The sequence below is a fragment of the Polistes canadensis genome, unplaced genomic scaffold (assembly GCF_001313835.1).
Source record: "Polistes canadensis isolate GaletaPanama2010 unplaced genomic scaffold, ASM131383v1 scaffold_21, whole genome shotgun sequence".
NCBI lineage: Eukaryota > Metazoa > Arthropoda > Insecta > Hymenoptera > Vespidae > Polistes > Polistes canadensis.
Genome location: NW_014569568.1, coordinates 685,265 through 702,417, shown reverse-complemented (window position 1 = coordinate 702,417; position 17,153 = coordinate 685,265). Strand labels below are relative to the sequence as shown.

General features: G+C 40.9%; 1 protein-coding gene across 1 annotated transcript in view; it reads right to left on the bottom strand.

The window, feature by feature from the left end:
- Positions 1–16,832, bottom strand: part of LOC106793923 — a 95,247-nt gene extending 78,415 nt beyond the window's left edge. The window contains exons 1-2 of the mRNA XM_014761215.1: positions 16,631–16,832; positions 10,124–10,153 (exon numbers count right to left, since the gene is read on the bottom strand). Of these exons, the coding sequence (XP_014616701.1) occupies positions 10,124–10,153; positions 16,631–16,832 (232 nt within the window). The remainder of the gene's footprint in view (positions 1–10,123; positions 10,154–16,630) is intronic.
- Between the last annotated feature and the right edge of the window lie 321 nt (positions 16,833–17,153).

Below are 17,153 nucleotides of genomic sequence, written 5' to 3'. Positions count from 1 at the left end.
GGGGTGGGTGGGTGGGGGGAAATAAAGATACGATCTCTAATTGTTCTTGATTCGGTAGAAAAATGGATTCAGTGGTAGTATGTCGAGTTCTAGTCGACAAGGCCCCACACGTCGGGCCCGTTTACCGCCTCCTATCCAGGTTGGATAACGCACGTATATGGGGCTCGCGCGCTCGCGCGCAACCGCACGCTCCGAGGCGAAAGGTCAGCATTGGCTACCGCCACCACCACCACCACCACAAGTTGGAAAAGCGACGCAGAAGCAACAACATCGGACCACTTTCGTTTCGCAATTGAGCAAACTAAACTTATGTACCTATACGTACCTGCATACCTCTACCTGAATAATATCAACGTTAGAAAATCTATACTAATTCTATATATCTATCTTCGAATCAGGTGGAAAATATCGCGATCGGATATTTCATCATAAATTAATCAAAAATAAGTTGTATATACGATTGATCTCGATAAGAACGGAAGAGGAAACGATCGAGCCAAAGGAGTTGGGAGAAATAATGCGTGGGTATATGAAGAAAATGTCTATCGATAGATAGAGTTGTTTAAAGCTCGATCTTACGTGTTCTCGAATCGGGTATGTGTGTTCGTAGGTGTGTTAAAGAGATAATTAGAAACTTATCGACGCTTTATGTTGTTAAAATTATGGTAGATAGTTAGATAGGTTAAGGATAAGTAATAGCGTTATAGTGGTAGTAGTAAAATTAAAAGTACAAGTAAGTGCAATAAAAGTGGGTAAGGTCTATGCGTGGATGATCAAGCAATTATATCAGAATTATTAGGAACGCCTACCAAAGCACGCATTTTCTTATCTATAGAAACGATTTAGTTAGATAAGAAAACCGTCCCGATATATATGTTCTTACTCCTTTATAATTATATGTTCTATTATTATTTTCCTCGATAGATCTTTCAAATAGATCTCTCGTATATTACGAGATGGGAAGAAGAAGAAGAAGAAGAAGAAGAAGAAGGAAGAAATTCTTTTCATCGAGTACGGAACTACTACGCGAGGAACGGTGAAACTCTTTTTCTCTCTCTCTCTCTCTCTCTCTTTCTCTTTACCTGACAATACTCGTTTCATATTCGTTGAACTATGTAATGCAAGGAACAGAGATTAATAATTTGCAGTTCCCACCCCGGTATTATCGGGGCACGAGGCAGGCGGATTGCGAACATCGTCTGCCTAGATGAGGGAGGGGGTGGGGGGTGAAAGAGATGCGGACGGAGAGCGGTGTGCTCGGCAGCCGCGGCTGCAGGGTCGACCGGTCACGATGGCTCCGGTAATGATAGCCTGCCCTCGCCTCATAATCAGTCCCCCATCTTAATTTATGTTTGCCCCTGCCCGTCCGTTCGTCCGTCTGTCCGTCCGCCTCCCCGCCCGTCCCCCCCGTCCGTCCACCCGTCCATCTAACTTCTCTTCGATGTAGGTACCTGCTCACTGCTCGGGCTCTTTACTCCCGCTAATTTACCGTAATTCGACTGCGAGACAGACAAGCCACGTCCTTTCGATTCGTCCTTCTCTCTTTCGCTCCTAACCGATTTGTTAGGAGCATTTTATTCGAGATACGCGACAGGATCGTTGGACTCTGCTTCCTGTCTATCGATCAAATGGTAGTAACCCTTTTCGATTATCTCTTTTTCTTTTTCGATAAGAGGAAATGCCGCGTTTCTTCGATCTATCCCATAAAATAATTCGCGAAAGTTTTCGGACGTTTTTGTATGAAAAATAATATATAGATTTGATGTAAACTTTGATAGGTTAGATCTGATCTAGATTCTGGTCTGATCGATCGTTTCATCGATCGATATACCAAAAGGAAACATTTATTCTCCTTCGATTATGATGTGTTGCACACTTATCTGATTTTACTGGCCGTCATCTCGTCGTCTTCTTTATCCTTCCTATCTTTCACGCCGATGACCACTCGGTAACTCGAAAGAACCTTCGCCGTACGCTACTCTTTTTTTATTTTCCATCGTTTAAAAAAGAATGATTTGTATTTATATTAGAGTATAAATGAAAGGTAATCGACAAAAAAAGAGGTAATTACTCCGAGTTATGACCTAGTTTCTCAGCAGATCGATCAGCTGATCCCTTTATACGTGTATTTCAACGAAACTAAATAATAAAGCGAAACGATCCGGAGACAAATTTGTCCCTCTGCTCGTTAATCGAACGGTTGGATGATTCGAGAACCAGTTCGTAAGTGGAAAACTGGACTAGCAAAGAGATGTTTATGATGATGATGATGATGATGATGACGTCGGCACGTGCGGTGATACACGTATATGCGCGCGTATATGTGCTCGCGTTTACTCGCGTGCGTCACTTTTATCGGGTGTTATGAGAGACACGAATGAATAGTCGAGGAATGCGCAACTTCCGATCGGAATATAATTGCGAGATATCGAGGGTACTACTAAGTACGCGGAGGTCTAGGTCTAGGAATCCATTGCTAACGTAGGCACTCGGGGCTGATATAGTTCAGTGCTCGCGAGGGTGCGACGTGTGGCCTCGTTACGTTAATGGCGTCATGCTCTGCCGCCCCAGACGACTACTCCGCGGACCGCTTGGCTGAACCAGCATCATGCTTACTCTCTCTCCTTCCCGTTCTCCCTTCCTCTATCTATCCATCTATCTATCTATCTATCTATCTAACTATCCATCTCTATCTTCCTTTAAAACCCTACGACAAACTTTTACTAGCCACTTCCGAACTTTTCGACAAAGTTCGAATACAGGAAAATCGATAGTCGTGCTGTACGAACCATTTCCTTGTTTATCTTGCAAGATTTTCTTTTTGTTAAATGGAAAAATCGTCATTGAAAAATAAATATAAAAATAATTGAAAAGTTAGGATAGTAATCAAAGTCGGAAGCGGAGTTAGTTGCAAAGAGATTTGAAATGAAAGAGGGTGAGCCGAGGGTAAATCGTTTTCGAAGGCCAAGCATAAAGTTGGTACTCTAATTGGAGCTTGGCGTATCGGCACGGTGGCATCAACGGCCGAGTCCTGTCGTCGGACGAGGCATCGTTCACTTGGAGCTTGTCGATCGTGATCGTTAACGGATAATACGACGGCTTAGTACACGCTCGACATCGGCGACCACCTTCCCGACCACCTTCCCGACCACCTTCCCGACCACCTTCCCGACCACTTTCTCCGACTCCGTATTATTATCCAATCCGGAATCTACTTTGCTTGGATTTTTCAGCTCTCTCTTTCTGTCCTTCTCTAACTTCCTACCTTATTGCATTTCCTTTGGATCATCCTTTCAGTTAAACGAAACCCATAGCTTTTCTTTTGCTTTCCGTTTCAAACTCAATCGATTCTATCGGATTGAGAAACAATCTTATTATACAAATTGATTACCAGGAAACATTAGTTTCAATTAACACCAAGACTCGAAGTATATAAAGAAGACTAAATCTCGAGTATTAATCACCCGCAGTCGTTCACTACAGTCCAACCCGTTAATATCCTAATAGCTTTTATATAAAATCCAATTCGTTATTAGAGATAAGAAAGAGACCAATAATCTCTTTGAAGATGATCGTAGCTTGGAACCGTTCGATAAGACATAAAATAAGTTATTCGAGTGCGATCCCGTGCCGGAAAACATTGATAAAGCCTAGTACCTCGGAATCATATCGAAATCATTAGCATATTAAAGAGAATAAGAGCTTTGATAATAATTATTGATCTTCCCTGCTGAGAACGTTATATTCGCGTATCGTAAGTTTAGTTTTGCATCTTCGTTTTAATTTCGCGCCAGATAACGATCGAGATAGGAGATTTTCTTTCTTGGGCGCAAGTGGCAGGACCTTATTGCGCATGGCAAGAAGCCGAGCTTTAACTCTTAAGGCTTTAGCACGAAAAAGTCCAACGTTACACGCGATCCTCGAACGATTCCTTACCGATTATCCGCGCGAGTTCGTTTACGCACGATCGAACACGACGACGCACGTGCGTTCGTAAGATAAACGCCGGACGCTTTTATCTTCCGCGACTTTTTATTTTCTTTTTCTTTTTCTTTATCTTTATTTCCCTAAGAAAGAGAGAAGAAGGATCGTCGACAGGTATCAAAGAATGCGATCAATTTTTCATAAACTCTACATTAATGATAATCTTATCGATAAATAGAGATTATTATAATTAATAACGGGGCTTTTTTTTTGTCGTTAATACAATTTGTTTTGTGATATTAATTACAAGAACTTTACGATAATGCAAGTGAGATATTATACAAGTTACGATCGCGGCTAATATTCAATTATCTTTTCTCGATGAAATATTATATAAACAACTATCATATATCTTATCACTTCCATAGTGATTCGCGTTTAACTTTCGTCCAGACCCTAGCAAAATTTTTACAAAAATTTCCGAATCGAATATGGTAGAACAGTTCGCTTATCTCATTTATCGATAAACATCGGAGAGAAGGATATAACCGTAAAATCGAGCGAATATCATATTGCGAGTATCCCTAAACACAATGTGTCGGGTGGTGGCATGGACGCACCCACACTTGCAACGCTTTGGCTCGGAATACTTTCCGTGAGCGAAGCTACGCCATTGATAGTAAAAGCTGGTGCAATGGCAGAGTAAGTATATGACCATTAAGGCGCAAGCAACACGCGAATAGCGGGCTCCACATTCAGGTTCTCTTTCTCTTTCTCTTTTGCGCTCTCGCAACTGCACTTCCTCCGACTGTTTGCGCAAGTATCCGACGTAGCGCTCGATAGCCGGGCATTACGAAGGTGCGTTTACATTGGCAGAAAAGCCGAGATACCTTAGAATATCTGTGTGTTGCTCGTGTTGTAAGTTTGCGAAGGCACGTTTCTCTATCCAACTATATCCCTCTCTCTCTCTCTCTCTCTTTCTTCTAACTCCGAGAGAGCGAACGAGTTAACGCGTTTTAACCCGAAGTACTTCGCGGTGAGTCGCGGCCTTCGAATTAACTGGGATTTACACCCGAGTTGTGAAGGATGGAAGCGGTAACTGGCAACTTTGAGATCGTCTATGGACGATAAAAGGGAACCCTACTTTGACGCTTACCACGAACAAGATAGAGGAGGAAGAAGAAGAAGAAGAAGAAGAAGAAGAAGAAGAAGAAAAAGGAGGAGGAGGGCGGTACACGAGGTGTCAAGAAAAATGAAAGCAATTTTCTCTCGGTCTCTCTTCTCGAAGGAGGTATCTCGATCGAAATTGTTTCAAGGTTTACCTTGCTTTAACTCCGAGCTCCCATTTTCCCATGAAGAGTTAACTCGGAAAAATTCCAACTATTTCGACGATCTATTTCGCAGTCTTCTTTATTTCTCTCCATTTTTGTCTTGTTTTTTTTTCTTTTTTGTTTTTGTTTTTGTTTTTTCTTCTACTTAAACTCTTAACAAATGTTACCAGATAAGAATAAAATTGTTTGCTAAGATGAACAAGCCGATAGAAAGAAAGACGAGCTGGGAGTTCTCGATCGATAGTCGAGCTACGAGTCGAGTTCATCGCGTTTCCATAGAACCACCTGAAAAGATATCGCCGGATAATATGGAAATGAAGGAAGAATTTCGTAGCGATGATCGGTATGCACCGACGCGATGATACCGTTGCGAACCAGAGCCACACCCTTGTCCGTATACACGCATATACCTGTATCTACCAATATATATACATATATATATATATAAATAGTAGACACATATGAGTACGTATGTGTAGATAGAAGTACTAGTAACACGTGGCAATAGTGGTCATAGCGGAGGTGCTGAAGGTGGTGGAGGTGGAGAGATCCCCGCCAGGTTTGCAACACATATACACATAGTCTTACGTTGCGACTACTACTCTACAGTAACCTGCGCTCGTAACCGATTGTATCTTTGGCTATCTCTCTCTTTCTCCAGACGTGCTATGTAGAGTCGAGAAGAAAAAGGAGGATTGCAGTTGGAATTCGAAGTGAAATCACCGGTTCCTTCTTCTTATTCTTCTTCTTCTTCTTCTTCTCTTCTTCTTCTTATTCTTCTTCTCCTTCTCTCCCTTTAATCTCGATCCATGCGAACCTATATCTCGTGCTGCGAATCGCCGGGAGGTGGAAAGAAAAGAAGAAACACGGGAGACGAGCAATACCATCGTCCACTCGTTACGTTAATCGATTCGTGTTTAGAAAAACTTAATCTAACAATAAGTGAAATGAAGAAAAAGAAATAAAAGTATTGCGAATAGGTAGGCACTATGATGTACGGGGACGTAAGAATAGAAAGAGATATGGAATTCGCAATGGCGTGGACGATATTAAATAAAAGATAGATAGTTAAGGTACGTGGCAAATATCGGCGCGTAGAAATCTTAAGGATTATTTTATTATAAGAAATGGGTAGAGCGGTGAATAGATTGCAGTGAATCAGCAGGCTCTCCTCTTTGACTCGATATAGATAGGCGATCGGGTGTGCGTTGGTAAACGCATTATAAGCCTCCTCCGTTGCACGCCACTCCCCTCCTCGTCGGCTAGTAGTCATTAAACCACTACTCTAGACAACTGGTGCTGATTATTTAGCAATACAAATCATTCGTCGTACGATCGTCCGTCCCTCTTACCTCTTGTCACCCTAACTCCGTCTTTCTCCCTTTTTCTCTTTGGTGTTTTCTATTTCTCTCTCTCTCTCTCTCTCGGTCTTTCATCCGCCAAGCAAGTTCTCGCGTGCGCGGGCGTGGTACTCGCGCATGTATATGTATATACGTAACGCTTACACCGATACACCGTCATGTCGGTACTCGTCGATACATGCAAAGATCTTTCCCAGTGTGCGAACCAGCATCAGATACGAGCCAAGAGAAACAGTTTTGTTGATTAGCGAGCTCGTTGAACCGGCCGTATTACTTTGTCGAATCGTAGAAACGTTCGCTCGGTTATTCGTTCGAATGAGTTATGGCGGATGGTTATGCTTTAAATCGCACGTCTCCCTAATTTATATATTCAAAAAATTTGGATTTTGAATTGAAAAACTAATGGGAAAAAAACCATCTTTCTAAGATAAAATATTGTATTGGAGTGAAAACGTTTTGAAGAAAAGACATCGATTTTGTTAGAGGAGTAGCCATTAGTAGGATAGCAAAAAGCGTTCAAGTTAAATAGTTTGAAGAAAGATAGAGAGTGCACCGTCACGATCCAGAAACAGGTGCGGAATCCTTGGTAATACGGATGCATTAGAACTCGAGCTCGGTCTTTCCTTCTCTGTTGGTATCTCTCGGGCTCTCTCACGTTCGTCGATTCATCGTCCAGGGCATTTGCGATAACGCGCCGTTATCGCTTAGGCCGTCTGCCAGGTCGATGTTATCGGGCGTGCTTCTGCTAATCGGCTTCAACCGAGTTAGAGAGATAGAAAGAAAAGGGTGAGCATTTATTCGAAAGGTAGAAGTAAAGGAAGAGAGACACGAGACGGCTAGCTTCCTGAATCCTTAGCTAAGACGGTGGCATCGTCCTGATGGACGGTAGGAAAGACGCTTACTTTGCTATCGTACCTAGGTAGTATATGCCGGTATCTTTGAAATCGGCCTACGATAGGCCGGGGTCATCTGGGTCAACTTGTACCTTCCTGCTTCGTCGTTTCTTCTTCTTCTTTTTCTTGCAGAAAGTTGCTTGGCCTTCCTTTACGATCTATGTATCTCAGAGGGGTTCGGTCGTACGGAAGGATTATTCTGTTAGGATGATATCGAATAATTTATTGTCTCGTAGGATGAATCAAAATTAATAACCAACGGTTGCCTCCCTTTTACAATTTAACAAAGTATATGTCGGTTAGTAGTTTTTTTTTTTGTGCATGTTTTTTTTCTATCAGGAACATTTTTATCGTCTTTCACGTAACAGTGTCATCATTAATTTTGAGATCAAAGGTAGATCGTTGGACGTCGTAGTTAAGAAACCACTAAGAACTTGGAGAGTTCTTGGAAGCAAAAAGTGCAAAGCATAAGAGCACTCGGACACGCGGAGTGGCGCATAATCGCGAGATTACGTAAGCCCGGCGAGCTTGTGTTGTTACGCTATAATTAGGATCGGCATAACCGCCGGCAAAGCTTGCCTGCCACGCTGGTCGTCTACGCTTGCCCGCGTGTAATCCGCGTCGTATTAATAAGCCTATCGATATAACGCTCCAATAGAACAAAAGGAAAAGGAAAGGGGGGGGGGAAGGGAGAGAGAGAAATAAGTTGTCATTATCGCCGAGAAAATTCAGATATCGATTGGTTATACGATTGTAACGTTCCGCTTCGCGATCCTTTACATTTTGATTTCGTTAATCAATTATCGATTCATTTTAAACGGAACGATGAACTTTCTCTCGGAAAATATAATAACCATAAGCAAATGAACAAAAAGGAATGAGAACAAAATATTTCGAATGATTCGGGTAGGGTCGTAATTATACGAAGCACCTTATTCTCGTCGACGTGTTTTCCCCATTAGAGATTTGAATAAGCAGCTAATAAATCAGATTTCGCGATGCGGTTCGTCGGGATAATTTACGAGAGGAATGATAAAAGAGGGAAGTGACGCGGAAACAACACGTTTCACCGATCGATCTCTATACTCCGGGCTAAGTATCGCTAAACGGGCGGAGTTAAGTAAATTAATAATCCCATCTTCCCGTGAGGGGGAGAATAATGTTGGGATTAGTAGTAGTAGTAAATAGGTAACGTTGATGATGGTGTCCATCGTATGATCGTCGAGTTCCACGGATCGTTCCACGGATCGTTCCACGGATAGCACCACGGATCGACGGTCACGAGCGTGAAATTCGTGCGGGCCTCGGTGAAAATCAAGATCTCTGCGAGTCTTCTGGCGGACGTATGCTTGATTAATACCCGCCCGTAATTACGCGGCTGCCCGAGGCTTTCGAAGGGCGTATGTGAGAGAAGAGGGCAGTCCTCGTTGATTCGCTCCAACGAAGAAGGATGCCGCGAGGCTGAAAGAGAGAGGGAAGACGAATAGGAAGAAAGAGAAAGGGTGGAGGAGGCTGTTAAGGTAACGCGAGCGAACGAAACCCTGACAGATTTCATCGTGGGCTGACGTAAACAATTTGCGAATGTAAATACCTGTTGAATATTGAGCGTGTTAAGAGAGTGAGAGTGAGAGAGAGAGAGAGAGAGAAAGAAAGAAAGCCCTCACACCGCGAGTTTCTCGCACCTTACAGCCGTTTACCCTTTAAACTCGTGATTACTCTCCGCGCCACCTTCGGCCAGCCCTTCCACCCACCCACCGCGAAGGGAGACTCTACCTACGTCATTGGCATAAATTATGCGAACGTCGTAGCCGTCGGTGCTTCCAACACCTTCCAACAACACCTTCCAACACGTTCCTTCTCTCCTTTCCTTCTTACTTCTCGAGCCTAAGTTTCGTGTAGATGGGAACGATCGAGTGGCTTGATATATAAAAAAAAACATTTATCAAGATCCTACGTAACAGATATGGAGAGCCTGTGTAATATTCTTCTTTTTTCTCCATACTTTTTATATATTCCCTTCTATTTTTTCAGTTAGTATTTATAATAGAAGCAGGATTGCATCAAAGTACACATTGATACAGAGTATATAAACTAATATTTTATTCAAAATACTGGTCTTTGATACTATCATTAATATGATCTTTGATCGAATCTAATCCCTTAGAATTCGATCGAAAATAATAGTTACGATATGAAATAAGAAGAAATTTAGTAAATTTTTCTCACTTACGTACGCGGATAGATAGATAAGAATCATAATTTCTCAGTAGGAATTGCTTGTTGCCGATAAGAATGATAAAGAGTTCGATATTTAGATGACTCCCTCGTTTGGTCAAGACTTTCTTTCATTTAATTGCCGTGCACCGATTCTAACGGTATTGCTGATAACGGTCTAGAATAATTTCCTTCTTCTACTTACGCCCGTCGTGTCTCGAGGAACGATAATCGTTCGCCGCGTACTTCTCTTTTTGCCCATCTTATTTTTGTATTCAACATTTCCGCCAAAGTACTGACTCATTCGATAGAAAGTTACAAGCTCAGAGACACGTTGTTTATTATTATACGTATGCATTCTAATGCGTTTAAAAGAGAACATTGAAAAGATTTTACTCACCGTCTTGATTCATTCCATGGCCACCGTCATCTGAAAAAGAAAGAAAAAAACAACAATATAATTACGGATCGATATCGAGACAATTCTTAAATAAATTTTGTACTATTTTAACGTGTTAACAAATCGTAGGATAATTTAAATATAACAATATTCGTATATATATATATATATGTATATTTGTTCTTATTGAAATGTTGAATCTTGCATATTTGAATGCATTGTTATTGCAACGAAATAAATAAAGAGAGAAACGATAAGCGTCGCGCGTTTTATAGTTTTAAGTCGAATGTAACCGCCGCCTTGGGTCATGACGACCAAGCCTCGATGGAAACTCGCAGTGCAACCAACCTATTTGTACTTGGACTTGGTCTCGGTATCGCCGCATCTCGCAATGTTCCTTTATTTAACCCCATAAATAACCGACGCTATCTCACCCCGAATGCTTTCGAAGGAGCGCGGACTACTCCAACGAAATATTACGTCCTGCCACTCAAACTGTTACGGAATTTACATACCGAGTTTCTATACTATCTGCATATTAAAACTCTCCCCTCATCGTATCGTATTTTGATAAATTGATTTATTCAACGTTACGGAGTTCGATAATTTGTAAATAATCCATTTGAAAGACGTTGAAGAAAATACTCGTAAATAATTATAAGTCTCGTTGTTAAATAAATTCTCTTTGGTCTATACGAATTTTATAAGAAACTCGCGAGGAGCTATAAATAACTATGATAGGTTTAGTTTTTAAGTGTAAAAAAAAGAAAAAAGAAAAAAAAAATGAAAGTAACATTAATAACTTGGAAGTAAATCGTTCGAACTTGTACGGGTTGTATGCTTTAGATCGATGATAAATGATATATGATACATATATCGTAAAATTGACTGATCTAATATCATCTTGTTTATAATATGGAACGATGGTTAAATAAGTATATTCGTGTAAGTATCTCTGCGTGCATCTATAGATATGCATAAGTATGCAGAACGAAAGTCTAAATATTTTTCTAATAATACTTTTTTCTCTTTTTTTTTTTTTTTTTTTAAACGAATTGAACATTAATCTCTCGAATAATCTTATCGTTAAATAAGATCGTTAATGATCGGTAGAGACTAGGTATCAGTAAAATTTCTTATTTCGTTCGATAACCGAGTCGCGGCACGAAAATTCATACGTCGTCGTTGTTATTTACGATTATATCGACGTACCTACGTCATTAAGTGAACACGAGGATGCCTCGCATATGCGGCATGATTATGACATTCGACGGGAGTATCCCTTTCCTCGTCGTTGTCGTCATCGTCGTCGTCGTCGTCGTCGTCATCGTCGTTACTTCGATTAAATTTATTGAACGATTTCAAGATAGTCAGTAGAACTTCTCCAGTAGCTACTTTTACAGTTAACATCGCATCGCGGCATATTTCTTGAAAGACGAATATTCCATTAGACAAATATGTTGTCGGTGATTATAAAATGCTAATAATTATTCGCAAAAGAATTCGAATAAGATGACGCACGGGATAGAAACTTCCAACTACTGTGATTCTCCTAGAAATGTATTTTTTTTTTCTATTATATATATATTTTGTTATTATCTTGCTTAATAATATATTAGAAAGTATCTGTCAGCTTAAATCTGTATTAATACAAGTCATAAAACTATTGCACATTCATTAAAAAGAATAAAATGTAAAGGTATATGAATAGTAAACGGTTCATTATTAAAATTCGCATTTTATTCTATCATAATAGGCAGGTTGATTTTTTTTCCAATAAAAAAGAGACAACTTTTTGTGGAAAATTTTTTTACCATAAGATTTTTTATTACAACCTATCGAGAGATCATGAGAAAAGATTTACGTGATCGATCTCGAATGACGTAATCGAGAAGAGCAAAAATCGAGAGAGTCGACCAACTTTCATATTTCTTGCCGTCCGTTCTTATCGGGTCCGCGGTCGAGTTCACAAATTTTGTCCACTAATTTTGTCCACTGCGTTCGCGTCATCGTCATCGTCATCAATTCTCTTTATTCTCGTTCTATATTTCTGTTGACAATAATTATGTAAGCTTTGTAAACGCCGATCGTCTTAATTACCAGACAACATAACGGAATCCAACCAAGAAGGTTTGTTCTCGCTTAGTCACGATCGCAAAAGTAATCGGAGAAGGTGGATAAGAAACAATAAATTGACTCCGAGTACAACGAGCACCGATATACGAAATAATAGTTAGGTAGTCTAGTCTCTCGGGTTAGGGTTACTAAACGATTTAATTCACATTTGCAAACACGGAGATTACGCAGCGAACGTTTTCCGACGCGTCGATGTATTTTAATGCATGTCTATCTGTCTCGCAGTTTCTGTTTTATTCCTTTTCAAAGGTACTCAAGGTATTAATTACAAATTAATGCGACCACTCAAAGACACGCACCATTAGAGATAATTGAAGACTGGTAAGCGTTGAGTCGTGGTCCCCCACTTCTTCTTCTTCTTCTTCTTCTTCTTCTTCTTTCAGAGAGAAACTCAAAGATACATTTACCTACGTGTAAACGGACCTTCGACTATCATAAGTTTCTACCAAACGCGATTAATTCGTAGACCGAGTCGTGCAACGATGGATCGACGAAGAACGATGTCATACCGATCGCGATATAAAATAAAGAGGACAACAAAAATATTGCAAATTACAACCTATCGGAATATATTATAGACACTATTGAAAACTTGTTATATACATTAAACACTCTAAGCTTTATTTTTTTTTATTTATACATAGAATATGGAAATTACAAAGGTTGATTAAGATTTTCTATTTGGACCTTGTTCGAAGTCATATATTTCTATTTCAAAATTTGTATTAAATGATGTTAATTATATACGTTATAAACAACGTTTAAATTTGCAATAACATTTTTCGCATTCGGTAATAATTAATGATCAAAATGTCGCAATTAAATGTTTCCTTTTGATCTTTATTTGAATGTTGTCTCTTTTTCTTGTTTGATTATCTTGGAAAACGAAGGACTTGGGATTTTTAGGGGGAATATTTCCAAGAGGAAAGGTCAAGCACGCTCGAGTCGTTTCCAGATTGACATTAAAGCCTCGAATGCACGGTCGATCACTGTCAGGAGCAAGTCGTTTCTCTCTTCCTCGATTCTCGTTATTGGGCGCTAGATCGGCGATATCGATAATATATCCGAGAAGCACGTCGAGGAAGGTGGGCCATGCGATTGATTCGATTGCAAGCTCGCTCTTCCTCTCCGTTCTTTCCTCCCTTCCGCCCCATCATCGGCAACGTGAGACAACAAATATTTAGAATCGCATCGAACGACTAACGCGCGTATAATAAATATGATTAATACGTAACGATATGAATAATCGACAAAGTCGGTATCGATCCTAAAAAGATCGATCATAAATCTTACCTTCGCGAAATACAATTCTACTCGCAATTAATCATCGTTCTAAAGTATTACTTACCTATTATCTCGATACGAAACTATATCTTTTGATAATGCGAAAAAGAAAGAATAAGCACGTATATGTATGTTGGATCGTGTTACGCGTTGTCCGTAGAATCTTCCAGATGTGTGGTCTCAAGATTGGTCTTGGTTTGGCTTTGTCAAATAGTTGATATCATTAGATTTAACGACCCCTTCTGGACTTTCTCCTCTTTCTCTCTCGTTCTATCTATCTGTCTACCCATCTTTTTCTCTTTCTTTTCTTTTTTGTTTATTCGTATCGAGAGCTCATGCCTTGTCACTGGCTCCTGCCACGGCGGCGGCCTTTCATCTTCCTTAACCAGCACCACTGTCTTTCTCAGTCCCGAACGACTGTTACACGTACGTGCTCGCGCACAACCATGAAAAACCACGTAAGTGAAGGGAGAAGAGGGCGAAGGACGAAGGACGAAGGACGAACTCTTCGGGATATCCCGAGCATTGCTTTTTCTTTTTCTCCTTCTTCTTCTTCTTCTTCTTCTTCGTTTCGCTCGATGGTTGTCGTTTACCAAAGCACGTACTCGAAAACGTATGCACGTAAATACACGTGCACGAGTACGATGAGTGTCCAGGATGACGGGGTGGAGGAGGAGAAGGAGGAGGAGGAGGCGAACGTTCGCAAGGCATCCAAGCAACTTCAGCTAACTCGATTGTTCCGTATGGAACAAGGCCGTCTTTCACGCGCTAACTTCGAGTCCAAGTTCTCTCTCTTTCAACTTGTATACTTGGATGCTTTCGTTCGAGTGATATCCCGCAGATCGAAGATTTAATTAGGATCACTTTTACCGCGATTATCATCCTCAATGATGAGAACGAATGATCTTAAGCGTACGTAATTATTTATATCTATGACTTAGCAATTTATTCGATAATTAATAGGTGCTTATACGTAATTACTCGAAAGACTAATCAAAAATTTCAAGAAAAACAATCGTGCTTCGCGATACTATGATAAGTGACGCACAGACAGGAGTAGGTACGTATCTGTACTTAATAGAAAAATGAATTTCTTGGAAGAAACACCCGACACAGAGTGAAGACTCTTTGGAAAACAGTTGTTAAAGATATTGGAGGATAAAAGATAGGAATAAAATGTATATATACTTGTATATATATATATAAAGGATGTATGCGCTCGAGGATGCATCGTCATCCTTCGAGATCGTAATGGAAGCGCCGGCTGTGCCTTGCCGGGACGAAGATTTATCGGCGGCTTTCCACGAAGCACGTGCCTCGACCTTTTTGCCCGGTACCACATTCCTATCGGTTATATGTACCACGCCAAGCGGCTTCGGGGTTAAGAGTAAGTAAGCTCGTCTTCGATCGACGGTATCCCCTTGGATAGCGAGCCCTTTCTAGCCCTTTCGAGCCCTTCCTCGCACTCGCACTCGCACTCGCGATTTTCCCTTTCCTTTGCCGGTATTAATTATCGACCGGTAATATTCTAAGCTCGTGCGCAACCAAGAAGCACCGAGATAAGAACCCGTGCCTCCTTTTATCGGCCATTATGGGGAGAACTTTAAGGGAGAACAAAAAATTGAAAGAAGTAAAGAAAATCAAGGAGGACACCGAACCGATAGCGATCCACGACGATCGAGTAATTATCGTTCGGAGGAAAGAACTTGCATACTCGTCAAAAAAATAAATAAGTAAATAATGTGCGAGAGAGAGAGAAAGAGAGAGAGAAAGGAGATAAGAAGAAGAAAGAGAAGCCGCGTGTGTTTAGCGAGTAACAACTTATATCCCACTCGTACATGGATAGATAGTACATAATACAACGCGATACCTAAAAGTTTCGCGATCGAGGTTGCTCTTACGGCGTTCGATTTTATCGTTCGATATGCACCGATTAGTCACGGCTTAAGTGCTGTTTGAACTCCCTGATTTACGCGTGCAGAAAAACACAGAGAGAGAGAGAGAGAGAGAGAGGAAAGAAAGGGGTTACAATCTCGCGTCTATGTAAGTAAATCCTATACGTGTAATTTCTTTTGGAATTAGCGCTGAATAAGATTACTTTCGTGCGAAGAATATAGTAAGATCTTCTCGCAGGTGTACATACCGACATGTATATATATATATATATATATATACCTTATGTATCGTGCTCGTGATGGAAAGGAGGAAGTTCTCTCGCGAAGGCGCAGACAAAACGGTAGAGAACGGAATAAAGAAACCCTCTCGAAGGCGTGCGTGTCGTATTTGCTTTCGATTCGAAGCGGAGAAAAATCGAGCTCGATTCGCTCGATATGGGAAGACGAATGATTGAGAAAAAAGATTGAGAGAGAGAGAGAGAGAGAGAGAGAGAGAGAGAAAGAGAGAGCAAAGAAAAAGCACAGAACGACTACAAGGAGTTCAGAAATGGTGCAAAGTAAGTACGACACCAGGTGGAGAGAGAGAAAGAAAGAGAGAGCTTGTATGTACGAGCGAGTGTCGGCATCTCACCTGGGGTCGTTTTTACGATGCCAGCGTCGACTCGGCAACGCGGACAAGAAGAAGACCAATTACGGCGACAAAACACCGACTATATACCGTCATCCCTCTCGTTCTTTCTCTTTTCTCTCGGAGAGAGAGTGCCGAATGTCTCGCGCCACCTTGCTTTCCGATCGGCCGAAGAAAAACCGCTTTAAACTTGCCCGATACGCTCGACTTTTCGATTTTTAATCAACGATCCTCTCTCTCTCTCTCGTGGAATTTTCTTTTAATAATGAAATATTACGATTTTATACGGACTCGCACCCGCGCGTGCAAGCGCTCGTTATTCGTTCTTTCCGACGCTTTCGATGTCCGTGAAATTCAATATCAATTTGTAGAATAGACGCATTGAAAAATTTATCGAAAAAATTTGCAATGGTTTCATTGCATTGAAAAAAAGAAACGATTAGAGATATTTGTTAAAAAGAAAAAAGAAATATATTCCAAGGACAAGGAAAGATCGAAAATATAATAATAATGAAGTAATAATAATGATTATGAGAGACTTTGGATTCGTAAGAAGAAACATACGTTTTTTCTTGGAGTCCTCATGCATACCTCCGGGTGTCGCGGTAGCGTGATTGTGATGGTGGAGGGCTAGGGGATCCTGGGGATGCGGATGAATGGCGGCTAGAGTACTTCCGGCTGGATCACCTGGATTCACCGCGACCCCGACCCCCAGGTGAAGAGCACCATGCTGCGTCGCGTGGGCCGGAAGCTCCATGCTGATCATAGCACGCCACCCTCCTTCCAACCCTCTCCTCCCGACGCCCTCCTCCACCTCGGACAACACCTCGCCGATTTGGACGAGGCGTCTGGCTCCCCGCTTCTTTCCTTTCTGCGAACAAAACATTTTTTCTTTAGAAAAAAAAAGAAACATAATTTTAGATTTTCTTGGTTATCTAAATAATATTGTATAATAAGTTATATATATATAAAATCGTAGACGCATCTATCGAAAGTGTATATCTGATCGATCTCATTGTGTTTTTTTTCGAATATAACGCAGGTGTAATCCGTTCTATTCTTTCCAGACGACGACGACGACGACGAA